Genomic DNA, 27,694 nt, shown 5'->3' with positions numbered 1-27,694 from the left:
ACTATGTTTATGGTTTTGAAGACCTACTATTGATAGGATGGCAATATTCCCCATAATATTTACAGAATCAGCGTTATTCCTATCAAAATCACAGCTGTCTTTTTTTTTGGTGGGGGGGGTAGAAATTGACAAGCAGACTTGAAAATTCACGTGGAAATGCAAGGAACACAGAATATCCAAAACACAATCTTGAAAAAGAACAGAGTTGGAGGATTCACACCTCCCAATTTTGGAACTTAAAGCTTCAATATTTAAGACTGTGATACTAGCAGTTGGAAAAACATGCAGATCAACAGAACAGAATTGAGGGTTCAAAAACAAACTTACACATTTATGGTCAATTGGTTTGTTTTTTGTTTGTTTGTTTGTTTTTTTGACAGAGATCACAAGTAGGCAGAGAGGCAGGCAGAGAGAGAGACGAGAAGCAGACTGCCTGCTGAGCAGAGAGCCCGATTCGGGGCTTGATCCCAGGACCCTGGGATCATGATCTGAGCTGAAGGCAGAGGCTTTAACCCACTGAGCCACCCAGGTGCCCCTGTCAATTGATTTTCAATAAGTGTGTCAAGACAATCCAATAGGAAAAGAATAGTTGATTCAATAAATGGTGCTGTGATAACTAGATGAAGAAATTATGCAAAAGAATGAAGTTGGAACCCTGCTTCACACCATATACAAAAATAAACTAAAAAATGGACCAAAGACCTAAATGTAACAACTGAAATTATAAAACTCTTAGAAATAAGCATAGATACACATTTTTGTGACTTTGGATTCAATAACCCAAATAGTTTCTTAAATATGACACCTAAAGCACAAGCAACCAAAGGAAAAAAAAAAAAAAAACAACACATAAATTGAACTTCATCAAAATTTAAAAGCCCTCGTACTTCAAATAACGTTATCAAGAAAGTAAAAAGACAACCCACAGGGAGAAAAGATTTGCAGATCTTATATCTGTTAAGAGTCTAGTATCCACAATATATAAAGAACTGTTATAACTCAATAATAAAAAGCCTACAAAATAAAAAGATCTGTAAATATTTTATATCAGTCCTTTCATCCTAGCAAGTCTTTTGCAGAACAGAATCTTTTTAGTTTGATGAAGTCCAGTTTATCAATTTTTTTTCCTCTGGTTTAGTGGTGATATAATGCTTTTGATGCCTATGCGTGTCCAATTACTCCAGTACCATTTGTTGAAAAAGTTGTCCTGTCATTGAAATGCTTTTGCTTCTTTGTCAAAATCAGTTGGCTATATGATAAGGGATTTTTATCTAGAATATTTATAAATAAATTGTATACGTCAATAATAAAAAGAAAAATAATGCTACTAAAAAAAATGGGGCAAAGACATTTCTCCAAAGAAGATATGTAACAGACCAATAAACACAATATCATTAGTCAAAAAATGCACATCAAAACTACAATGAGATACCACTTCATACCATCTAGGATCGCTATAATCAAAAAGACAATAATAATAACCTGATGATAAGGAGAAATTGGACCCTTCATACACAGCTGGTGGGAATATGAAATTATGTAGCCACTCTGGAAAACAGTTTAGTAATTTCTCAGAAAGTTAAATTCAGGGACACCTGGGTGGTTCAGTTGGTTAAGCAACTGCCTTCAGCTTTGGTTGTGATCCCAGGGTCCTGGGATTGAGCCCCATGTCAGGCTCCCTGTTTAGCAGGGAGCCTGCTTCTCCCTCTCCACCCTGTTCATGCTCTCTTTTGCTATCTCTCTCTCTCTCTCTCAAATAAATAAAATCTTAAAAAAAAAAAAAAGTTACCATATGACCTAACAATTGCTTCTAGATAAATACCCAGAGAACTGAAAACTCAATTATGGAACACCTAGGTGGCCCAGTTGGTTAAGCGGTTGCCTTCAGTTTGGCTCATGATCCCAAGGTCCTGGGATCGAGTCCTACATCAGGCTCCTCACTTAGCAGGGAGCCTGCTTCTCTCTCTGCATCTGCCTGCCACTCTGCCTACTTGTGCTCTCTCTCTCCGACAAAAAAATAAATAAAATCTTTAAAAATAAAAAATAAACCTCAATTACTAGTCTGGTTTGTTGTTGTTGTTGTGGGTTTTTTTTTTTTTTTAAGATTTTTATTTATTTATTTAACAGAGAGAGAAAGAGAGAGAGATCACAAGTAGGCAGAGAGGCAGGCAGAGAGAGAGCAGGAAGCAGGCTCCCCACTGAGCAGAGAGTCCAATGCAGGGCTCGATCCCAGGACTCTGAGATCACGACCTGAGCTGAAGGCAGAGGTTTAACCCACTGAGCCACCCAGGCGCCCCCTTTTTTAAAGATTTATTTTTTTGTCAGAGAGTGTGTGTGTGTGTCTGCAAGCACAAGCAGAGGGAGCAGCAGGCAGAGGGAGAAACAGACTCCCCATAGGAGGGAGCCCAATGTGGGACTCCATCCCAGGGTGCTGGGATCATGACCTGAGCTAAAGGCAGACACTGGACAGACCTGGCCCCCAAGGCATCCTTCAGTTATTTGTTCAGAGCAACATTATTCTCAATAGCCAAAAGGTAGAAATAATCCAAGCTGCTGTCAACATATGAATAGGTAAACAAATATGGTATATCCATAATACTATTTAGCCATAAAACATGGATGAACTTTGAAAGCATCGTGCTAAAAGAAGGCAGACAAAAAAGACCACATATTGTAAGATATCATTTCATGATTCCATTTCATTCTGGAAATGACCAGAATAGACAAATCCATCCAGACAGAAAGCTGATTAGTGGTTGCCAGGGACTGGGAAGAAGGGGGAATGGGGAGTGACTGCTTATGGGTGTGTGCTTTGGGGGCAGGGAATGAAATGTCCTGGAATTGGGTAGTGATGATGGTCGCACAATTCTGTAAATATACTAAAAACTGCTGAATTGTATACTTTAAAGTGGTGAATATTAATGTGAATTACATCTCCATTTTTAAAAAGGTATGGGAAGTTACACTGGAGAAGCAATCTTGTTGAAATACTGGGAAGTAAAGCTGATTTGCAAAATATGATCTATAAAGTTATAAAATTAGTTTGGCATTTCATGGAACTTTTGAGAAGTCAGATCTGAGGCTTTTCTCTTTGTGACTACCCTTGGCTTCTGGTCACCTATGGCACTTAACATGTCAGAATTTATCTTTTTTTTGGGGGGGGGTGACTATGGTTTTAGAATTTGTTTAAGAATATAATAGCACATTATAACCATTAGTCATAATTCTGTTTTGAAAACGCTACAAATCTAATCTTGGATCCTAGAAAAATAAGCAAATTAAAATGAGTGGCTTACCAACTTCTTGCCCTTTGGTAGGATCAGCACTGAATCTCGAGAAGAAGAGCCAGCAGTCCTAACCCCCTTTACCTCCTGTGCTGGGAGGGAAGCTTCGTGTTTAAAGCCAGAAGGGCCTGTTCATATAGTCTGTGAGGTGGGAACATCATCCCCCTTTACGGATGGGAAGCTAAAGCCCAAAAAGATGGCCCCCATGGCTGGAACTGCTAGTTTCTCACTTTTCCTCATAGCTTATTCTCAGCCTTCCTCCAGAAGTCAAAAATGGGCTTAAAAATAGTGCACCCATCATGAAATTTAAATGTAAATAAAAACCACTAGTATTGATAGACTGCCTGCCTTACTGCCTCCTCAGCCCTGCCCCTTGTCTGAACTGATGACAGTGGGGCAGGTAGTGTCCCCAGTTTACAGATGAAGAAACAGAGCTTGAGAGGCATCATGATGGCTGAGGTCCCACATCTAGTGGATGTTTGAGCCAAGGCTATCTGTCCTGGCTTCTCCCCTGCTGTCTTCACAGTAATGCTGAACCTAAGACAGTTATCCATTTTCCTCCTCCTCTTGTGAGGATCCTATCTACTGTATACACAAACCCCCCCTGAGAGCTCCCCCAAAGAAGGGTGTTGGAAACCAGCATTCACAGCACTGACCACAGGGCACGAAGAGCCATGTGTCCTGTCACATAACTTAAGAAGACTGGGTTACATATTACAGGTGAATGAAGATACAGGCAACAGGGAGGTCATGTCAATGGGATGGACAAGAAATAGTGATGGTTGAACCAGGATCCCTGGAGATGGACAGGGAAGCAAGCAGGGAGGAGTTCAACCTTTGGGCAGGAGACAAGTAGTACAGCAGGACATCTGTGCAGTGGACCTGGGTCCCCAGCCAGGCCTGGTTACTCAACAAGGTGGTTACTCTGAGCCTGTTTTCTCATCTGTAAAGTGGGTATATACAATGATACTTGATATCCCTGGGTGCTAGAATGTGCCCAAATAGTAGTGGTTAGAACCCAGCATCTGGCTGTGAGGGAGGAGGTCTCTTTCCAGGCAGTAGAGCCTGGCCACCTGTCAGAGGGTGATCCTCTCTACAGCTTCATCTGTATATTTTCATAAGTTTAACTTTAGTGACTCTTGAATAACTCTCTATAAGACACTGATAGGACTGTGCCAAAGTGAAGGGCCCCAGGAACTATAAAAAGCATGTTACCGCAGGCTGTGCCATGGTTTATAATTTCTACATTATGAAAAACCAAAGGAGACCCCCCTCCCCCAGGGCATGAGCCGTCGCCCTTAGGGGCCGTGCTGCTGAGCAGGAATTCCCTGGGAGTCAGCCCCTCATCCACCACAGGAAAATTGCATGATATTCAGTCTGTCTACTAAGAATAAACCTAAGTGAGACTCTGCCGATGCACTGAAGTAAAGGAAGCTGCCTTTGCTGTCTCTTCCTGTCTGCCCTCTATCTTGAAGACAGGTGACAGGAAAAGCAGAAGACTCTTCTTCAGAAGACCTGGCGCATTCCAGCCTGTTTCTTTCACTTAAGGAGTCATGGGACCTTGTAAGTCCCTTCAAATGGCTGGCCTCAGGGGTCTCTACTTTACTTCGGGGCTGCGAGTGTACTTAGCAGACATGTTGCCTCACCTGTGAATTTGTCTTTCAGCTCTGTGCAGTGTGTCTAGAAGACTTCAAGCCTCGAGATGAGTTGGGCATTTGTCCATGTAAGCATGCCTTCCACAGAAAGTGAGTATTGGTGTGGAATTATTTAAAGGGACCTGTGTTTGAGGTGTATTGAGCAACTTGTGGGCTTGGGACGGTGCCAGACAAGCTTGACAGCTTTATGACTGGTCTGCAATGCAGAAAGCAGAATGTGCCCCACAGGGTGAGTGTGTGTGTGTGTGTGTGTACGTGTACACGTGACATTAGGAGGGATTATGGTGATGGAACATGACTACCAGGCAGGACTTTAAGCAGAGGGCCAGATAAGCCACCTCCTTAGAACCAGGGCTATAAGCAGCTACTTAACTGGAACTTTCCAAGAGAGCTTCTATTCTTAAAAACTTACTTTAATCAAAACCATGGTTATTTTAAATCAAAATAATAAAGTATGAATGTAAATGGTAGAGGAGGCCATCTGCCACGAAGATGTATTAATATTCCCCCTTCTCTGACAATTTTATGTTATTTCTATTAAAAACTTTTATTTCTCCTACTTCCCACCACCATCCTCAGTGTACTTCATTAACAAGTCAGGATAATTTGAGGATATAGCATGCTGTGGTTTCTTAGTATCACCTTTTGGAAGACTAGAGGCTCTGGTGCACCTGCTGGTGGAGCTATTTGGGACCTGAGTGTTCACACCGACCCCTGGCTATAAGGGACAGAGGTGTTCAACCCATGATGGAGGTGGGCAGGAGGCACCACAAGCATGGGACTGACCTCCCCCTCCTGTGTTGTCTCACCTTGCAGGTGCCTTATTAAGTGGCTGGAGGTTCGGAAGGTGTGTCCACTGTGCAACATGCCAGTTCTGCAGCTGGCCCAGCTGCACAGTAAGCAGGACCGTGGACCCCCACAGGGGCCCCTGCCCGGGGCAGAGAACATTGTATAGCTCCCCAAGGATCAAACTGCTGCGGGATCCAACGTCCATGTGGAGCCAGGAGGAACACAGGTGGTCTCTGTGTTGGCTGCTCTACCTGGGGCACCAGCTACCACTTCCTTTGCCTCGTGAAGAACTCGGGCCAGCTAAGCTGGAATCCCAGACTTCTGGGTCTTGTGACAACCAAAGCACGCTGACACTACCCCATGCCAAGAGAAGAGGAGTGGATGAAGGATGAGCCCTCCAGTTATTTTCAAGAAATGTCATGAGGGTCTCTTGCTGACGCCATTACTCTGTCTCCCAGATACTTATCTCCATGTCAAGGTGAATCTTTATCAAGCAGAAGGGAAGATAAACAGAACTGTTAGAGAAGGGAACTGAGGGCAGGTCTTTAAAGCCACCCCCGCCCCCTACCCTGTGGACAGATGAGCTTCTATGCAGACCGTGCATGCCTTTGCAGCAGCAGACCCTCCCGGCAGTCCCTGAGCCAAGTAAAACCGGCGGTTACCTCAGCTGAAGCACGACTGGTTGCCAGTGATTGGTGAGGCAGTGCCAACAAGGCTTTTCACATTATGTTCCTTTGATAAGGTCATCTTGGAACCCAAGGGCTTTGGTTATCACAGAGCAGCAGTGCCCCTCACCACCTGCTTCTCCCTCAAGTTCACGACACTTATTTATCAAATCATCTGGAAACATTAGATGTGCTTGGAAAGGCCTGGTCAGAAGCCATTTCCTCTTATTTCCCCGACTCTCCAGTGAGGCCTGGCCAAGCTGCCCATCAGGAGCCCCAGCTGGGTGTGGACCTCTGAGCCAATGCTGTCCCTGTGACCCAGAGGGCCTCAGGGTGCTGCCCACACCACCACATGCAGTGTGGCTCCGGTACAGCCGCTAGTCTCAGCCCACTGCCTTGGTAAAGAGCTGCTGTGAGCCCCTCAGACGGCTCCCAAGGGGAGCTCCCTCCTGAGAATGGCCGGTCCTCCCAGCCCTGCTGTGATGAGAGGATGCTGACCCCCTTGCCTCTCCCTTCTCCTTCCCTGTTCTCTTCTTTCTAGATACCATTTCTACTTGAGAAAATGCCGGTCATTGATGTTTTAACAACTTGAAGCATCCCAAATAAGATCCTTACGTAATTCTGAAGCTGGGGATCCACTTGAAATTGTAAATAGTGTCAGGAAGCTCCTACGGGACACTGTTCCCCTGCTGGTGTGTGCCTCACTATTCAGACTTGCGATAAGTAACTGAAAGTGTCTTTATAGGAGAGAAATGCATGCTGCTCTTTAGCCCTTTCTGTCCAGCTTTTCTAGAAATGACTCCCCATCTGTTCAGATTCATGAATACTGTACAAATCAGCTATCTGAAATGGCTTTGGGTCAGATAGAAAGTTTTCTTCTTTCTACATCCTTCTGTCATGGGGTAGACTCCTCGTCAACAGCTTTGCTCCATTCCACAGGTGTGAGGAGGACAGTTTCTCGTTGGAAATGTGGTCTGCATGGCATAGAGAGTGGATGGAGGAAGCTTTGCTACTCTTATTTGTGGCAGGTCTCTAGGGATTTTTTTCTGGAATCTAGCCTCTGTGGTCTTAAAATGGAAGAGGGAACCTGTCCTTGGCTCAGGTGGCTGGGGCCAGAGGAGGAGGAAAATTCCCACTAGCCTAGGAAAGTGCTGGGCAGAATCCAGCTTGGAAAATTACAAATCCAGTTGGTCAGAATTGGCTGTTGCTCCGTGTGACCTATTCATGGCACGCCAACTGGCTGCTGGCTAAATGGGGCAAGAAAGTGTGGGATCTTTTTATATGAAAGCCTTAGCCTGTTGGGCGTCCTTGAAAAGAACTTTTCATGCGTTCCTACTTCCATCGTTTCTGGGTTCTGTATCCTGCAAAGCACCCAGTTTACAGTGCAAGGTTTCCAGTGACCAGTTCAGAAATAAGCCTGCTTCTGGACTAGCCTCATTAGTGGCCAACACCCACCATTTCCCATGGAATGGCCTTGGGATGAATCTCACCTTGTCGTTAATGGGGTTAGAACAGAAAAGAATTTTTCTCCTCAAAGGAGGAATTCTCGTGTTCTAAACTGCAAATGATCTCCACTCACAGCTTCAGCACGCTTATAACCCACCAGTTGCAGCCTTTTTCTGTCCTGCGTGTCAGTGTGAGGAGACCACCCCACAAGTCCCTATATGTGTAGGGAAGTAGATAAGTTCATTTCCTGTTACCACAGGAAGCGCAAGTTGACATGGTGCGGAGTTCCGGCCAGTAGAGGAAAGTTCAAGAAGGCTGTGCACTCTCCCCTGGGCACAAACCCCCACGAGGACCACCGGCATGACCTCAACACCCATGAATGCGGAGCGCTTTGTAAATGCAGCTCTTCCCCCAGGGTGGGGCTGGACGTGGAGTGCCGCTCGCAGTCATCTTTCTTGGCTCCATCGTCTCCCTGCAGCATGTGGCCAGCGCCACTCACGGTAGTTCCTGCAACTGTTCGCAACACAGCCTGAATGCACTTGCTCCCCACATCTGGGTCCTCCTCCAGGACTCTCTGCTGCACTGCTGTAACTGCCAGTGGCCAGCACTTCACTTTTACATCTATCTTTAATTCTGAGTAAAATACAGCCTTCTGTGGTAATGTCATCTGGACATTAAGGATCCCCTAATATTCTTGGCACAAGCTTATACCTTAGAGGCCAGCCTTGCCACATCTGTCTTTTGTTGGTGAGTTGATGGTGGCCTTTTGTTAATCTCTGACACATGGAAAATCCCTAGACACATGGGGCCTTTGGTCTGTCTGCTCTTGGGCCACTGGCTGGTGACATGGTAGTTTTTTACTTTCTCTTAACGAGTCTTAAGCAGCTCAAAGATCGGATGTTACTTGTATGGTGTGGGTTAAAAGAACGTAACTCAGCCCCAACTGAACTCCATGGGTGGCTGCATCATTATCTAGTTATTGCTAGGGGTATAGCTGAATTTAGCTGGCTTTAGAAACGGAACAAAACCAGCCTGACTGGATTCCTGAATGAGTAGGCGTAAGATATTGTCCTCAGCCGCTTTTATTTGCCACAGTGTGTTTGGTTGGGCCCGTCCCTAGCAGGTAAGGTACTTGTAGTCTGCACCCACCAAGGAAGGGAGCAGGACAAGACAGAAATGGCCAGATGGGAGCAGATGGCCCATGGGAAGTTTGGGGTGAGGAGTACGGGGAACATCCCATCATTGCCAGATAGCTTGTTCTTGATAGGTCTTGACAAATGAAGAACATTTCGTCCAATGCCAAGTTTCTTGGGCCCATCAGGGGAATGATTTGCCCCTTTCCACAGACCCACTTCAAAGCCTGTCACCTCCATAGCCTGCTCCTGCTCTGCTAAGCTATTCTGAACAACTGTAGTAATTTTCTGAAAGGTCGAGAATTACAAAATGAACACAGGGAGGCATCCCTAGAGCTCTGGACAGAAAAAATACGCAGTGACTTGAAATCCTCCCTGGCCATTCAACAGCCAAGCGTCTTTATGCAAGTTAGCCCCTCAAAGCTGGTTTCCTTATTCATTACCTAAGAATTATAGTAATGTCTTTGCTGGTTCTTGTGTGGACCAGCCACGTCCAAAGCCTGGTGGGAAGTTGGCCTGGGGTTGTAGAAGCTCTTGAGTAGGGGACATCATAATGCACGTCACGCGGGGCTCTTCTGTAGCTCAGGTAGCAACAAAACCTCAGCAGGAGCCTCCTGAGGGACAGGGGGCTGCCCCTGGGGTCTAGGTTTGTCTGGGCCCTAGGTTTGTCTGGGCCCCTTCTTTTGCCTCTCCAGATATTCCCTAGTCACCTCCATGTAACTTTGCCCATAGAGCTCCCTAAGTGCTATTCCTAAAGTTTTTAAGTAATCCCTTCACATAGTTCACAAGTCATAAAGTCTTCCTTGCATCCCTAACAAGCCCAACTTTAACACCCCTTGAACCACCCCTTTTAGTTTGTTCCATGTAGATCCTTCCAGTGACAATTTATGCATATACAGGTAAATACACACGTGTATGTATACACGAGTGCTTGTGTGTGTATATATAATTTTTCTTTTTTTTTTTTTTTACTTATGTGATACCAGACAAGTATATCCAAGGAGCATTCCTATTCATGGGGGAAGAGCCACCCAGAAGGCAGAGTATCTGTAAAAGGTGAGCCCATAATTGGGGGATGTCTTCACAATCACATTCCTTTTTGAATAAGGCATTTTTTATTGACTGCAGCATACTGGAATTCTTGTTTTCCATACAAAGCAGAAACAGCAATCCCTCCATGGCCCTTACCAAACAGATGCTCGGATAGTACGTGAGCACAACCAATTTCTAGACTGTCTTCCTGGTCTGTGACGGGACACTCAAAAGCAGGTTCCACTCTCTTGCTGACAGCAGCAGTGCAGACCTCTGGTCCTGGTCCAGCAGTCTTTGCAGGGCCTGGACAAGCTGCCCCCACCCCCACCAAACCCTATCTGACGGGGTGATGTCTGGCTACAACAGCCATGATTTCTTAGGTGAGCTCCTGTGTTTTTGAGGCAGGGGATGTGAGAAGCAGCAGCAACTAAAGCCTCAGGCAGCCTTTTTTGGGGGGTGGGTGGGAGGTCTCAGATGATAAGCAGGTAGGTGGGCAGTCTCCTCCAAATTAACCATAGATACACACCGTTCAGGGTCCATATTGAAGGTCATGTGCTCTGCTCCCTTTCCCACCCCACTCTTTATGCACACATTAAAAAGAAAATGCTTCCCACAGAATTTTCTCCATTCGACAACAGAAATTACTCCATCAGTCATCTTTTCCTTTAAAGAAAAAACAATGTCTTAAGTCCATTTTTGCCCATGCAGGAGATAGAGCTGCTGCTTCCAGGCAGCTCTGCAGGGAGGGGCATGGACTCCTGCCTCTTGGTCCTTACCAACCTCCCTGGCATCCTGCCTTCCCTTGGATTAAAAATGCAACTTGGGCCCCTAACCTGAAACTTGAACTGTATGTGAAAGGCCACCTGTTAGCGAGTATCTCGTCCTGGCTAGAATGTCTTCAGCACAAGCGATTATGAATTTTAAGTAAAGGAGATGAACATGTCTCAATTCACAATGTCTAAATTCTGGTAAAATCTGCAGCTGAAAACTGGAAATGGTTCTTTCACAGAGAAGATGAACAAAAGATCCCACGTGCCATGGAATGTGCTTCCATTTGAGAGCAGCAGGAGAAAAATGGGGCTTATTCAGTTTGTTGACCTTCAGAGCCCCACTTGTTGCAAGATGCAAAGTTTCGTTCCACTTTTAGACCAAGCATCGCACCCTTGGCTTACCAATCCAGAGCTCACTCCTGCGGCTCTGGGGTCAGGGAGAACACCCACCCTGCTTCAGGGACAAGGACCTCAAATGTGGTCCCCACCAGCCAAGGGACCTGTTTGTAGCTCCCCGCTGCTCCCTGTGCCAATACCAGCCTGGATGGTCCTAAGCCTAGGGCCAGGCGCACACTATCCTTCCATGTGCCCCTTCCCTCACAGGCCCTGCAGATAGAGCAGGTGGGGCCAGGGTTAGGGAAGTCCCTCCTGGCAAGGGCCTGGTCTTCCGAGAGTGCTCCTGATACTGTCTCTGCATTTCTTGATGTCATTGCCACGAAGGGGATAGTTTAGGTCCTGTAGTTTATTTAGCCCACTGGATTTTATTCACTAGATCTTGTATAACTCCCTCAAAAAAAAAAAAAAAGGTTTATGAAATGCTGATTCTCAGGTTTCATAGACGTATTTGTACACTAAGAATTCTGCAGCAGAATATTTTTAAACATTCGCAGTTTTTTGTAAGCTATATTTTTGTATATTTAAGTGCTATTTTAAAATTTTAATGCATTTTTGGCTAATTACTCCTGTTTTAGAAACAAAACGTGCATGTAATTGACTTAAAACAAATGTAAATAAAAAACAGGTTTTGAAAATACTTTGTGTTGCATACGTACCCTGTAACTCAGAGGGACCTGAGGTCACCTGTACCCCCACTTCAGCCTGTGTAGCAGGAGTTGGAAAGTCAAGGTGACTGGCTCTGGTCAAAAAGAGCTGGTCACCAGCAACATGGACTGTGACCAAGGCGAGCTTTCAGCCTGCACCCCATACATCCCAGGTACGGGGCCGGGGGCCAGGGTCAAGGGTAAGGACTGGAGCACCAGGTCACAGTGAGGGAGAAAGAGGCCAAGGCCCCACCTGCCTCCCTCCCTGGCCTTGGCACTGCAGATGCGGCTGGACATACCAGTGGTCTCATCAATGCAGATACCAGTGCTCAGGGGGGTTGAGGTGGTAGAACTAGCCCACACCCCACCTCTCTAGCTACATCGCAGGCTTGGAAATACCAACTATTCTGTTAGAAGAAAAAAACATCTCCTGGTCCAAAGTCACCCTGTGGCGACTGCCATTTCTCCTCACCGCCCCTCACTAGGACTCCTGCAGGTCAGCTTTGGCCCCACAGCTTGGGGGAAAAGTGCTCCCCTCTAGGCCATCCATGACCCTGCCACAAATCTGGACCACTTCTCAAACCTCCTCTGAATACAGGTGCCTAGAGAGCTCCTCTTCCCCAGCGGCCTGGGCAGCAGGCCCCACCGCCTTACTGGACCACTTTCTTTGCAGCCTTTTCCTTCTCTGCCCATCTTGTAATTGTTATTCTCATTCTACCTTCATAGTCACTAAATTCCCACCTAGATACATACACATCATTCTCAGGTCTGAAATCTCCAATTAAAATATCCAGCTGCCTTTTTGGTATCAAAATCACACAGTCCAAAACCAAGCCTCCCCAAGAAGCCCGGGTACCCTCACAGAGACTCCCTCCCCCCTTGCCAGTCACCGCATCCCAGCACTCAGCCCTGTGAGCCTTCATCTCCAATTTTGGTTTAGGCGACCCCTGCCCACACTCCCCCCACTGTCTCTAGTTGCCGCTGGGGGGACCCTCAGGCTACCTCATGATGGGCAGACTGGGAGGGACATTGCTGACCTGGAGATGGGAGCTGATTTACGTTCATCTCACAAGCCAGAGGTAGTGAAGTGGCAGTAAACTGGGATCAGGCTCAGGGAAGAGAATGTACAGCAATGGCCTTAAACCCAGTGATGAGAGGGGAAGGCAGTCACTGCCTTGGGGCTACAGGTCAGAGGCAAGGGCTAGGAGGGGCCGCTACCTTGGAAATCCGCGTCCAGGGCTGCGGACTGCTGAGGGAGGTCCGGACCTGCACCTGCGTCCTGTAAGCGGCAGCAGCTGGCACAGGCAGGCATGGCCTGGGAGGCAGAAGGAAAAGCCAGAGCGGCCTGCTGTGTTAGAACTGAAGATGAGGACCTGAAATGACCATCAGACTTAGAAACTACTCACTGGTGACGGATCCAGCACCCTCCCAGCTAGTGACAGCGTGGGCTGAGCACAAAGCACAGGGAAGTCTCGAGGCAGCTTCTCAAGAGCAGGGAAGTGCGGCTCCACGGAATCGGAAGGTCAGCGCTCTGCAGAAGAGGAGGCTCTGCCAGCTTGAGCCTGGGACCTCAGGCAGATTTGTTCCTGCTCAGCTGCAAAGGGGCCAGCCACGTAAAGCACTGGTCACAGCCTCGTGAGCACAGCAGACGTAGGGGCAAAGCAGGGCACCCCCAGCACAGGGGCCAGGGTCTCTGGGAAGCGGGCTCCCTCCTTCCCTCCACTACCGTCTCTGGAGGGAAGCAAACGAAGAGGGCCTGGGGCACATGGGGCTCCAGAAGCACGACTGTGTATCAGCAAATGGGTAGTGACACTGTCTCTGGAGGCCGTGGGGGAATGTGGGGCCATCAAGCCCGTGTCTGAAGCCTAAGAAAGATTAGAGGTGGCTTGGGCTGAGGCCCCCACACGAGGGGCAGCAACAGCGGAGAAGCTGATTGCCACCCAAGGGCCACAAGCGTCCCTCCAGGTCTGCTGCCCGCACCAGGCTGGCAGCACTTACAACCCACAGGCGCCCAACTGCATGAAGGGGCGTCCCCGGGGAGATGGCCGCTCCGCCCTGCAGGCAGCTGCCCCAGGCAGGCACGTGCCTCTGCTGCCCTCATGCGGCCAACACAAGAGGTGCTGAGGGATCCAGCCCTCCTCCCTTGGCAACCCATGGACCCTTCCCTCCAGGTGCCTCCTGCCCAGGTGCCAGGAACGCTGCAGAGCCTTGGGGTTTCCTTCTGGTTTGAAAGCTGATTTACACAGACCCTTCATTGCTTCCAAAAGCGATGAAGCAGGCACAAAAATACACAGAATAAAATGTTACTCCATCTCCAAAGGGAAGCATTTTTTAAATGATTCTGCACAGCAGAAAGAAAACGTTAAGTCAATCTACCAAGACTCCATCTTAAAACCTCACTCTAATCACGCTACCTTTCAAGCCTGAACGTGCAGCCCTCATGCAGTCCCACCAGCCAGCCTGCCTGGCAGTTTCTGGCAAGTAAAGACCCCAAGTGGGAGGGGAAGGCGGAAGTACTGCACCCTGCTTCCTATGAGTTAATCAATGTACTTCAATTCCTCACTTTCTACAGCCTGAAACCACCAGATTCTCCGATTCCCTGAAAAGATGTCAATTCGAGAGGCCCACTTTGGTTTTTAGTCTTCCGGGTGGTGGTGTTTTTCCTACTAGCTTAACTCGCTTCAGACAAAATTACCTCCCACCCACCCCCACCCCCCAGGAAATTCTGCCCAGAGTAGACTAAGCCCCGTCTTTCCAAACAGACCTTCCCAGGATTTGCAGTGTAGAGTAACCTTAACTGCCCTTCCAGAAATTGCTTAATTGCCAGAGTTAGAAATACAGAATTACTCTGCCCAAATCTGCAGATCCTTGAAATAAAACATGTTGAAAGTATGTTCACACAAAAACTAAATGCACACCAGAGTTAATGCACAGATAATGATCTCCGAGGCCATACTGACAACACTGTGATTAGATTACAACATACAGTGCCTGCCTTACATCTAGTAAGTGCAACAAGACACAAAACCACAGTTGAACACAGGACAGCTCTCCCCTGAAGTGGCTCCAGTGACACTGAATTTCAAAAATATATGGCAGGTGTAACAAAGCTATACTGAAGAGCAACTTCAACACAGCAGACCCTCACTGCCATGGACGTGGTCCACATTTTTATGTATATATCTTTCCTTACTGGTTACTAGTTTAGACTGGATTTTTAAGGATTTATCTTGATGACTTAGAAAAATACATTTGTCCTTTCTTGCTTTGATTCGGGTAGTACACAATCATAAAATTGAGTTAAGTCTCTTAAAAAACAAAAGTTCACAGATCCCATTGTGGAATGTTCCAGGAACCCCTCCCTAGGTAATGATCAGGGGATCTTCAACAGCTCAAGAAGTGCTCCAACGGCTCCAAAATAACCCTGGAAAAAAAAAAAAGTACACCAAAAATGAGAGCAATTTTCCTCAAACTTATTTAAATCACCATAAATACGATTACTAATATTAAAGCCAACAGTGCTCTTTATTCCTGACACCCATTCCTTGAGCACCCATTTTGCTGAGCCCAAGGCCAGCCTGGGTGCAGAGAAGCTCTGAGGAGCTCCCAGGCTGGGGAGGAGGGTTGGATGTCCAAGACCGCCCCACAGGTCACTATGGGAGGTGAGGGCAGCAGGAGCTTGGGGCCCACGGCAGCCCAGGGGCCTCTCTAAGAGCCCATAGCGGGGCTGCCTCCTGCAGGAGGACAGGAGAAGCAGCAGAGGCCCAGAGCCTCTCCAGACAACTAAGGAATGAAGGGAAGACAGACACGAAGTGCAGTGGAGCAGGAAGGGCTGGGTGGGGGTGGTCACAGAGGGTGAGGGCCCAACTGGGCTGGGGACAGAAGGGAGAATGAGAAAAGGGTGGGATGGATTCAAGACCTGCCTGAAGAAGGGGATGAGGGCAGCAGGTCTTTCCCTCCGGAATTTCCCTTGCTTGCATCTGGTGATAGCGCCCCTGAGAACAGGGACACAGGAGCAAGAGAGGTGGCAAGCAAGGAAGGGCTTCGATGTGGCCTGTGCAAGGCTGAGGCTGATGTGCCCCGGCAGCCAAGCAGCCACACCCAGGAAGCAACTGGATGTCTGGATCTTGAACAGGCAGTGGGCAGAGGAATAGACAAGAGTGCCCTGCTGCCACATGGAGAGAGGGGCGCAGATGGAAAAGCGCCGTCTGGAGAACAGAAGAGCCCACAGGGAGGGCAGAGGCATGGGAAAGACAAGCAGCAGCGGAAGGACAATGCCAGACCACCTCCAGAAGTAAGTAGTCAAAGTCAAATACAACCAAGAACCAAGACATTAAAGCCCAAAAACAGAAAGAAAAGAAAAAAGGATTCAATGTAACAGAAAATGAGACAAAACCCACTCTGGTAGAAAGAGCACGCCAGCAGCGATCAGCAGAGGGCGTCCTCCAGCAGTCTAGAATCCATCAAGGTCGCCAAAGGACAATCAGTCAAGCACTTTCAGAGAGAAATGACCAAAAAAGGACAATGGGAAGATCCTGAAAGACCCACCCCTGGACTAAAAAGAATGTGCTAAGAGTCTCTATCATAAGTCACGAAGGTCCAGTGTGGTTCCCAGAGAAAACTATTCCAAGAGAAGTCGCCTCACACAAGAGGAGCTGCAGCCTCTCCTCTCACTGTTTCCTGGCCTTGAACACAGGCAGCCGAACAATGTGTGCGATGCGAGGTCACCAGCAACGGCGGCCCCGCTGAAGAGGAGGGGTCACTGAGGGACACCGCCCCTGCCAGAGGACGGACCCCCGGGCGCTCCCTGTGAGACCTGGTGGTACACTTTGCTCTCCGTGGCGTTCGGAACAGCAAAAGAAGAGACGAAGTGAACCACTGGAATGATCTCCCCTGAAGACCCAGAAGCCCCCAACCAAGTAGAAGGCATCCGCTGACACAAGCTACCAGACACTGCGATGAGAACGGGACATAAGGCGGACAGAGAGGCTGACCAGAGCCACACACAGCTTTCACAGGAGTTTGACTGCGGAGTGAGGGCGGGAGAAGATTTCAAGCCATGGGCAGCTGCGGGCAGCCAGGTTCCACGGGCGCAGCAGTGGGCGCTCGAGGCAGAGGCCCGGGCGCCGCGGGAAGGACACGGCAAGACGTCCAACCAAGACCCTACACAGAAGTGCTTGAATCCTAACTGTCCTGGTGTGAAGACTAACCTAAGAATCCCCACGCTCCATCTAGGCAAAGGTTTTCAAGAGGGAGAAATGGAGCAGGAGGAAAATTATACTATGATGTGACAAGAAAGAGGGTTTCTTTTTATTCTAACATAAAGCGAAATAAAACAGGTCAAAGATCACAAAAAGGAAGATACATATAAAAGGTATAAAAAACTTAATGAGGGGCATCTGGGTAGCTCAGTGGGTTAAGCCTCTGCCTTTGGTTTGGGTCATGTTCTCAGGGTCCTGGGATCTGGCCCCACATCAGGCTCTCTGCTCAGTGGGGAGCCTGCTTCTCCCTCTCTCTCTGCCTGCCTCTCGGCCTACTTGTGATCTCTGTCAAATAAATAAATAAAATCTTTAAAAATAAAAAAAACTTAATGATAGGGGTGCCTGGGTGGCTCAGTTGGTTAAAGCAACTGCCTTCAGCTCAGATCATGATCCCAGGGTCCTGGGATCGAGTCCGGCATTAGACTCCCTGCTCAGTGGGGAGGATGCTTGTCCCTCTTCCTCTGCTGCTCTGCCTGCTATTCTCTCTTGCTCTCTGTCAAATAAATAAATAAAATCTTAAAAAAAAAAACTAGCAGAAAAGTCTCTTCAAAAAAAAAAAAAAAAAAGATAATTTGGTACCAATTTATTAATAACATCAAAGGTAAAAAAAGCATTCAGGGTACAAACTTAAAATGAGCAGCACAGACCCTGGAGAGACGGCAAGCCCAGCCCAGCCCCCACGCTGGGAGGTAAGGCGCTCGACTCACCCTGGGCTGTGGGATCAGCGGCGCCCGCTGAGCGCAGCCCTATCAGAGGAACATGCTGTTGCCTCAGACGTACACGGTCTTACGCATCAGATTTATTCAGTAAAAAACTTTTTAATAAAATAAAGTTAAAATATTTGATGACTAAACTTTCTGAAAAGGGGAACTTGTACACTTTGAATTTTAACTATGAACTTAAGCCACTTAAAAAGGAAAAAAAAGCAACTTTAAGGGAAAAAGCCACCTCTGTAGCAGTTCAAATCTTATTCTGTCAATTCCTATAAATACTATTAAACATGCACTAACAATTCTGAAAAATGCTCCTGATAACACTTTAAAATCCAACAACACTGGAAACTGTTCAACTACCCGACAACCAAGGGGACAGAAGAGAGGTCCCCCTCCACAGCTACGGTTCTGTTTTCCCCAAGCTGGAAAAACAGTAAGGCACTTTCCCATACAGGATATCAGGTGGAGCAATTCAAAGATTCTCTTCCATTTTGTCATTTCTAGCTTGTGTAGGTGTTAAGTTCCATAACGGTGTGGTTCTAATCTTGGAATAGACTTTCATTTGTTTTTAGAACATATATCTTAAATAAGTGGCACATGAACTATATCAATACATAAAAACGGACATCAAAATGAAAAAAGCAGAACCCAGAGTAAGTGCATTTACAAAATAAGTGTAATGGGAGAAATATAAAGGATGGTTCAGAAAAGAACATAACCTTAAAAATAGAGGTGTTCATCAAGATTTCTTAAAAGTTGCTGAAGCTCACAATTAAATTAACCAAAAATTTGCCTTGCATTAAATCAGGTAAGAAACCGCTCTTGAACATTACAAAGTTAAACCCTATATCATACTTTCACAAAAAAATAACTGAAGTCCATTTCAATGTTTACTTCGTTCCAAAGCGGTGGGGATTGCATGCCTTTATGTCTGTAACATTATCGCAAGAAAGAAGCCGGCTTACCTCGTGTTCCGAAAAAAGTGCTTTCAACTGCCCCTTGGACCAATAATCCAAAGCATATGCCAAAAGTCGCATGGCGATCGTATTAATTCTCAAGAAATTTCCAACAAATACCACCTGGTTAATGTTCTGAGCACATCAAAAAAAGGCAATTAGTTTTCATCTTAACTTCTGTTCTCTCGTAAAAGCTACCCCAAACAGAGCACCATGTACATGGTTTTTAGCAGCAACTTGACTGCTGAGCAAAAAATAAAAAAGTATTTACATTTAATCCAGTTGGTCCGAGGCTACTTAAATTTGAACCCAGACAACTCCGGACCGACCCGCTTCAAACCATGCCAGAAAATGTCACAAGAGAAAACAAATTAGAAAAACTATTTGTATTAAATATGACAAACAATAACTGCTATTAAAATTTTAAACAGAAAAGTAAAAAAAATTAAGACCCCAATTCAAAGAAGGAAAGTGACACAAATAAGCAAATTATGCAAGAAATATAATAGGAAAAAATTCAACCCCACCAGTAGTCAAAGAAAGGAGCATTTTAAACCTATTAGAAGTTAGCAGAACTGAAATCCCACTCCCAACCATCAGCCTAGTTAGGGTAGCACTGACGCACTCATTCAGTGCTAAAGAGACCTGAATTCATACAGCCTTTGTGAAAAGCACCCTGGCAAGACCTACCAAAACTCCTGAGCAGGGTCATACTTTAGAGGAGAAACCTCACTCCAGAGTAAGGCCCTGATCAGAATAAAATGCAACCAGTGAAAAGCTTCACACTTAAAAATGCATTCCTGTGGAGCGATCAGGGCAAGCAACCAAATGCCCAGCTCCACATGATTGATGATGCAAAACCAAATCAAATACACAGCGGGGAAATTCTGAGTACTTAAGTAAAAAATGTAACATGGTATGTACACCCACACCAACAGATCTTAAAACACCTAAGTACAGGAAAAGGAACATGCAATAAAGGAAACAGTAACTTTAACATATTCGAAGAATGTTTTTAATTACTTGATGCTGATACAGTACCTTTTTAATTAAAAATGAGACAGTCTTTTTATACCTTTCAAAGTCTCCTTTTTAAGCCACATGCCTCCATCATCTCTTTCACAGACTAACTGTAAACCAAACTGTGTAAGTGGGGACATGCGGTAGAGCTGCGCCCTCTGGGCCCCCCAGGGAAGGCCGTTCTCGGTTCTTTCATAGCCCTGTACAATGCTGCTTGACCTGAATGCTACAAGGCAGCACTGTAAAGAAGCTGAAAGCACAAAGACAGCTCGGCGGGGGCGGCGGGGAGGGCGGGCACTCCGGGGCCACCCCGTCTTCTCCGGCTCCAGCAGCTTCCTCCAGAGGCCTTCCCGGGACCGCAGGGCTCCGCAGGGAGCACAGGACCTCCAGCCGGCTGGCAATCCATCACCACCACCCACAGTCCCCATTACCGGAGTCCTGCCTGCCTTCCTACCTTCTCCCCAAAAAGATGTACTTTTACTTCTCGACAGTGCCAATACTCATCTTCACTGAGGAAAAAAACCCATCAGTGAAGAGGAGTCTACATGTGAGAGCTTTAACTTCCCCAAGAAACAATTCCACCCCGTACGACTACACTGAGGCACCATCTGGACAAGAGAGACGTTGTACACAGCTGAGGCCCCTTAGCACGTTCCGTATTTTCCTCAGAGCACCTAAAGAAATCCACGTCCCCTTACTTCATTAAGGGCACACATTCTTGCTATTGAGCCAATGTTGTTGGTGATGGTGATCAACGTCGCTCTGGCGAGGTCCTCTTTACTGACTGCCTCTCGCTTCTCCTTGCTCATCATGTTTCCAAAGCTGTGAAGGGGGAGAAGAACACCCAGCAGCTGAACCAAAGGCAACTCAGTCCAACAGAACTTAGAATAACATTTAAGATAAATGTGACTTTAAGAAGCTACATTGTTTTAATCTTCAAAATTTTCTATTACGAAATAACAGAGCATCTGTTCAAAGAGAAACACAACTCAGAAGAAAGCTCTCGAGCATTCCGAATAAGCAAGTGCCTCTCCCTGCAGCTTCCGCTGAAACCGAGCTCTGATGACAGGTCTTCGCACATCCAGTTAGGATCTCCTCAGATCCACCGTAAACCACTGGTGGCTCCTTCTGCAGCGAGGGAGTTTCAGAAAGACACCTCTACTAGCAATCCATTCCCAACAGCACAGCCATTCCGCTCAGCCGAATGGTCACATTCTGTCTGGGATAGGGCTTTGTCAGAGCAAAGCAAAAGCACAGACAGTGGAGTCCCAGAGTAAACTTCTTAAGCATTTCCGATTCCCCTAGAACATGAAGTACTTCAAAGTACCTGAGCAGCAGAACTGCTACATTAATAACGGCTGGCAGAACACAAACCCGATCAAAAACGGAAGTGATTAACAATGCGCAAATGCCGCAAACTCAGAATGTGACATTAACAGCATTTACAAAGTCCCCGAAATTACCCTGCAAGCATGTGTATGTGTGGTCCTTTCTCTATGACTAAAAGTCATGTGTCCTGAGGGGCACAAGGACGGCTCAGTGGGTTAAGCCTCTGCCTTCGGCTCAGGTCATGATTCCAGGGTCCTGGGATCGAGCCCCGCATCGGGCTCTCTGCTCAGTAGGGAGCCTGCTTCCCTCCTCCCTCTCTGCCTACTTGTGATCTCTCTGTTAGGTAAATAAATAAATAAAATCTTAAGAAATCACCTGTCCCAATACACAGAAAACAACTCTTTTCTAAACAATCCGGAAATGAAATTTAAAAAACAATCCCTGGGGTGCCTGGGTGGCTCAGTCTGCCTTCGGCTCAGGGATGGCTCAGGTCCCGATCCAGGGTCCTGGGATCAGCCCTATGGCAGGCTCCCTGCTCAGCAGAGTGTCTGCTTCTCCCTCTTCCTCTGCCCCGACCCCATGCATGCTCTTTCTCAAATGAATAAAATCTCAAAACTAAAAAATAAACAATTCCCTTTATAATAGCATCAAAGAGAATAAAATACTTGGAAATATATTTAACAAAAGAAAGTATAACACTCTATACTGAAAACCACTACCACAGAACATCGGTAAAAGAAAAACAAAACTCTAAATAAATGGAAGGACATTACATCTTAGATCAGAAGACTTGATAATGTTAAGATAGCAATATTCCCCAAAGTGAGCTACAAATTCAACACAATCCCTATCGAAATCCCAGCTGCCTTTTTTTGCAGCCACTGACAAGATGATCCTAAAATGCACCTGGAGATTCAAAGCACCGTTTCATGCCACCACACAGTTGAACCTTGAAAAAATGCTAAGTGGAAGGAAGCCAGTCACCAAAATCTCATATTCCAGGACACCATTTATATGAAGTGTCCAGAATAGGCAAATCTATAAATAGAAAATACATTAGCATTTACCAAGGACTGAGGTGGGGAAATGAGAAGTGACAGCTAATGGACAGAAGGTTTCTTTCTGGGATAGTGAAAATGTACTGAAAGTAGATTATGGTAATGACTCCACAATTTAGTAAACATACTAAAAACCACTACATTTTATACTTTAAACAGGTGACTTTATAGTATATACTATATAGCTCAATAAATATAGTATATTATAGTATATACTTTTTATATACGTTTATAGCTCAATAAAAGCTGTTTAAAAGGAAAAAGACACACCCAATATTATTATCTTATTCCTGTCTTTCTTAGAACACACACACACCCTTACCTTGATGCCACAGCCCAGCCCGGCAGTCCAAACCTCTCATAGTCCCCTCCATATATGTCTCGAACTAGTTTATCCACTTTGGTGCTATCTCCACGAGATGCCATTTCAAGAGCTTCTTCAAAAGTGGTACAGCCAGTAAGAAGACAGCAGAGACCAAAAAAAGTTCCTCCTCCAAGACTGATTAAAAACAAACAACACAGTATTACAACATTTTAAAAATAAGAACAGGAAGGTAGTATTTATGAACCCAAAACCACATTCATACATCAACCCACTCTTGCGCCAACCCAGTCACGGTGATGCCTCTGGCAGGCAAGTCTGTGGGAAGACAGAAAACAAGGTGCCTGATACATACCTTGACACATATTCACGTGCACCAACAAGCGAAATGGCAAACACAGGGCTCCTGGCCCGGCCCAGTCCCCAGTGCCGTCTGAGCATCTGCTGAGTGTGAGGAGTCTGTGGGCAGATCTGCCCGCCACACCTGGGCCACGCAGCCTTCCTTTGTCTCTCTAAACCCCTAGTCGCCCTGGCTTATCAGCACCCTCACCCGGAAAAGAACTCTCCCATTAATGTGTTTCTCCCCCAAAATTACTTTTTAAAATTCACACCTGCTAAACTGTCTCTCCCAATCCCCAGCTCCTTGTTCTACCTCAAGTCATCCCTCATCCTTAAACCACCAACATACTCATTCTTGCCTGCCACCTCTCCTCCCTGTGCAGCCTGCCCTCTCCCCCCGTCAGTACCTCACCTTCTAGGATCTCAGACCATCCCGTGGCTGGGTAAGTGTGCACACATGTGCCTGAATGTATCAAATCGAGGCCAGGAGAGCCTGGGGGGCTCAGTGGGTGAAGCATCTGCCTTCAGTCAGGTCATGACCTCCGGGTCCTGAGACTGAGCCCCACACTGGGCTCCCTGCTCAGCTGAGACTCTGCTTCTCTCTCTCCCTCAGGCCCTCCCCACCACTTGCTCTTCCTCTCTCAAGTAAATAAATAAAATCTTTAAAAAAAAAAAAAAAAAATCTAGGCCGGTTTCAAAGCTGGGGGTCTTGCCTTGCCTTTTCCTCACAGATGCTACGTAGCAGCTTTGCTAACTTATGGTTTACGCACACCACACACTAGCTGAGGGCAAGGACGATGGGCTCAAGGAGTCTGACAATAAGATATTTTACAGAACTATGATAATGAAATCCTGAGCAGTACAGATTAAAGAAAAGTAGGTCATGATACCAGAATTTTCATAGAAAAACTATTTGTTGGCCTAATCCCAGAAAAAAAAAATGTTTTCCACATAATTTAAACAGATCCTTAAAAGTGTACTTATACGCAATACCTGAAAACTCACTTTTAACCCATTACGATATCAAAAACAAGTTAATAACCTTTATATAAAAGACCTACCTGGTACCCGTGACCCGCTTGTAATTATCTTTGGAATATACTGCTAAAATGCTAACCCCAGAGCCAATGTTCACCAGAAGCAGAGGGTATGGATTTTTCAAATCAAACGGTAACTTCTGACATTTTTCAGCATCGGCAGGGTTTTCAAAGTAATAGCACTGTGACCGTCCATTGAATCCAACTGAGTCAATGTATAAAATTCCTTTTACTAAGCAATCTAGTTCATCAAGTTTGCAAAGCTGAAGGTCACCTATCTGTAATGAAATAAAAATGTATTCAGACAAGCAAGTACAACTCCACTTAAGGCACCCCTCTCCATTAAACAAAGCACAGAAGTGCTCACAGATGTGGATTATTTATGCATGATTCACAGAACAGACCTGGAGACCGCACACACCGGGACAGACCCGACAAGACAGACCCACCCCCACACCCTCTACAAACAGCCCTCATGATGGAGACTTATGCTGAGACCCAGGCACAGGGACCAGGAGTCAGGATCACAGCCCAAGCAGAAAGCGGACTCCAAGAAATTCAAGTGACTCAAACACCTGGTGACACATGGCAGGAGCCACAAGGACTCTCATGTCTCTCTTCTGAAAGACCATCTTCAAGACTGGAGCAATACCAAAGCAGGCCACACTTTATTATTAATAAACAGAGGTCAGAGGCGGAAAAATGGTCAAGTAGAAGGCGAGATTTTTCACTACCTAAACCGATTACAACCCCTGGAAGATGGGAAAATTTTAACAGTATCAAAATTTACAACAGTGTTATCAACTTCATTCCACTTAAATCAACGACTGATTATTATTCATATTAGGGAGCGCTGTACAGCAGTGGAGAGTGACCAGGATCTGCAGTCAGTCAAGAACTGAAGTGGGAAGAACTCCAGGATGCGTTGTCAGTCAAAAAAGCAACTTGAGTAACATTTCATAAAGACCCTATCTGCCTGTTTCTAACGCCAAGTTTATATGCACATGTATGTGTCATTCACAGTCATGCCCAGAGATCTAGGAAGATACGTCAACTTCTAACAGCGGTAACTCTGGAGAGATGGCAGAAAGCCCACTTCACTCCCTGGACTCCTAACCCACGCAAACGTTTAGGGACGTTTACAGGCAAGGAGACTCTGTATATGCGCAAAGGGAAAACAGCCTCCACTTGCTGAAAGCACTGATTTCTACTTACAACTAGGTCTAGCCCCACAAGTTCTCCCCCTTTATTCTGCTCTCACTTGATTACACTTACCCTAGACTTATTCAGATCCGCCGCAGAGAGGGAAGTTAATAAGTACCTTCATATTAATCTTTAATTAAAACACCTACCTGATACCCGGGACCCGGATAAACCAATGAAAACCATCCCTAAATAAGATCTGCAATTCCTCCTCAGACCAAATGCAAGCTCCTGGAGGATGCATCACTGTCCCTGCTGTAGACCCGCTCGTGCCCTCCCTGCTGTCACGAATTCAAAACCAATTTCCTGACATGTGATTTCAAGTGCCAGCATTTCCACTTCGAATTTTCCATCACTTTCATCACTTTCTACTGACCCAATCAGCTGGTCTCCTTTTTCTTCCTAGAATTTCTTCCTTCTCCTTCCTCTAACTCCATCATCCTGCAGTGTCCTGCTAGCTCCTATCAAATCCCCACCTCTAAATGAAAGAGGACTCAATGCACAGCTAACCTCACTAATGCCAGGTATACAGAATGTGGGCACTGCACCAACAAGCAAATCCAGTAAGTGCCCCCGAAATCTGCATTTTTTAAAAAATTTGCATTAAAAAGGCAACAGGGTAGGGGCGCCTGGGTGGCTCTGCCTGGGTGGCTCTGTTATTAAGAGTCTGCCTTTGGCTCAGGTCCTGAGGTCCTGGAACTGAGCCCCTCATCAGGCTCCCTGCTCAGCAGGAAGCCTGCTTCTCCCTCTCCCACTCCCCCTGCTTGTAAAAATCTTAAAAAAAAAAAAAAAATGTAAAGGCAACTGGGTAAACTCAATATTTTAAAAAATATTTCACCGTGGTTTATTAAATACTAGTCACCCCTAATGCATAACAAACAGCATTTGACGGGCATTTCATTTTCCTAGTTTTCAAGGACAGCATTGGTGCATACAGATGAGAAACCCCGACAGCCTAAGAACCAATTCCTGAGGTCCAAAATCCACTCTGCACCCTCCCCTTAAATTACCACACAATGCTGAACCTCTGATAACAACCTGAATGATTTTCAAATATATTCCAAAGGGCATCTCTACAGGGTCCCAGAAAAAGATTTTCTCCGTTACCTATCAATGATCCAGAGTCCACTATGAAGCTTCCGCAAAGGAGGGGACCGTCTCTCCTCCAGCTACACTTCCCCTTTACTCACGGGTGGAAGACAAACCACTGAAAACCAACAACCAAAAGAAATTCAAGCAAAGAATATAGAAACTTGTTAAAAAAAAAATCATGTCAATTCTGTATTATGATTAAAGTCAGGAGACAGAAGACAACGAAAGAGAGTAAGATCACAAACCAAACAATGACACATGGAGAAAAAAGAGGTAGAATGACAAAGGAAAAAGCAGTTCTCTAAAATAACATTCTCATTAGTGGCATTAAAAACATGGTCACTGAAGATATTTTCAATCTATACTGCACCCAGAAGGTCCAGGTCTCGGCCAACTCACTTGTCCTCTCTCCCACCTACCCCACCCCCACATCCACCTCAAAGGACCCAGCCTCAAGACATTGCAGTGTTCACTAAAAGAAAACAAAAGCAGGTACCCACTGGCGCTCCCCCAGCGTCACACATGATTCAGACTCCTGGAACAAGAGCACAGCACAATACGCATCAGAAGGCATTTGGGGAGAGGAGGCTCCACTGCTATCCATTTCCAACTACCCCTGAGACCAAACAGCCGCTGCTTGGGACCAGAGTTCTTGTTGTTTGTAAATAGTAAGCCTGCCAGGAAACAACTGAGCGGACAGGAGAAATCATGTGGTAGATGAGACAAGAGACAACATTTGAAACGACATTTGAAGAAATGAAACGACATTTTTAAAAATTATTTTCCTTAATTTATTATCTTTTTTAAAGATTTATTTACTTATGTATTTATTTATTTGAGAGAGAGAGGGATAGCAAGAGAAAGAACACGAGCAGGGGTTAGGGAGAAGGAGAAGCAGAGCCGCCTGAGCAGGGAGGCCAACTCCCAGGGCTCGATCCCAAAACCCCAGGATCATGACCTCAGCCAAAAGCAGAAGCTACTGAGCCACCCAGGTGCCCTATTTTATTGTTTTTAAAGTAAGCTCCACGCCCAACATGGGGCTTGAATTCACAACTCTGAGACCAAGAGTCACATGTTCTACCGAGCCAGCCAAGGTCCCCAAAATCATTTTTCAATCTCATTGTTCAAGAGGGTTTTTTTTTAATAGTAATCTCTACATCCAACATGGGGCTCGAACTCACAACCCCAAGTTCAAGAGGTGCATGTTCTTCCAACTGAGCCAGCCAGACGCCCCTCACTGCTCAAGGTTTAATTTAATGTGTTCCTCAGAGGTAGTTCTTCAGTCTGCTTATCACAGCTTTGCTATTTCTGCAACACTACAAGAACAACAAAATGCCATGCTTTCAGCGGTTGAGCCTTATCTATCAACTTATCTGAACTGGGCAAAAAGTAAACACTACAACAATCTCTAGACTGCTAACTCCTGACTACCACTCATTTACATCTATCTAATCTTAATCGGACTCAAGAAAATTCAAGTTCTGTCAGAAATGATTCCACCACTTGCTGTTGGTATTATTTTTAACAATCAGATTACCAGCGCACCTGGG

The 27,694-nt window shown here is 45.9% G+C and overlaps 2 protein-coding genes across 3 annotated transcripts in view; one reads left to right on the top strand and one right to left on the bottom strand.

The window, feature by feature from the left end:
* Positions 1 to 6,394, top strand: part of RNF24 (ring finger protein 24) — a 104,693-nt gene extending 98,299 nt beyond the window's left edge. For both annotated transcript variants that reach the window (XM_032859109.1, XM_032859110.1), the window contains exons 5-6: positions 4,950 to 5,029; positions 5,756 to 6,394. In XM_032859109.1, the coding sequence (XP_032715000.1) occupies positions 4,950 to 5,029; positions 5,756 to 5,894 (219 nt within the window). In that variant the 3' untranslated portion in view covers positions 5,895 to 6,394. The remainder of the gene's footprint in view (positions 1 to 4,949; positions 5,030 to 5,755) is intronic.
* An 8,285-nt stretch (positions 6,395 to 14,679) lies between these two features.
* PANK2 (pantothenate kinase 2) overlaps positions 14,680 to 27,694 on the bottom strand; it is a 37,679-nt gene continuing 24,664 nt past the window's right edge. The window contains exons 4-8 of the mRNA XM_032859432.1: positions 23,874 to 24,127; positions 22,474 to 22,650; positions 20,463 to 20,586; positions 18,754 to 18,879; positions 14,680 to 15,238 (exon numbers count right to left, since the gene is read on the bottom strand). Of these exons, the coding sequence (XP_032715323.1) occupies positions 15,188 to 15,238; positions 18,754 to 18,879; positions 20,463 to 20,586; positions 22,474 to 22,650; positions 23,874 to 24,127 (732 nt within the window). The 3' untranslated portion in view covers positions 14,680 to 15,187. The remainder of the gene's footprint in view (positions 15,239 to 18,753; positions 18,880 to 20,462; positions 20,587 to 22,473; positions 22,651 to 23,873; positions 24,128 to 27,694) is intronic.

The sequence above is a fragment of the Lontra canadensis genome, unplaced genomic scaffold (assembly GCF_010015895.1).
Source record: "Lontra canadensis isolate GAN:19392208 unplaced genomic scaffold, GSC_riverotter_1.0 scaffold16, whole genome shotgun sequence".
Classification (NCBI taxonomy): Eukaryota; Metazoa; Chordata; class Mammalia; order Carnivora; family Mustelidae; genus Lontra; species Lontra canadensis.
The sequence above is the reverse complement of the archived record's forward strand: the minus strand, read 5'-3'. Positions and strand labels throughout refer to the sequence as shown.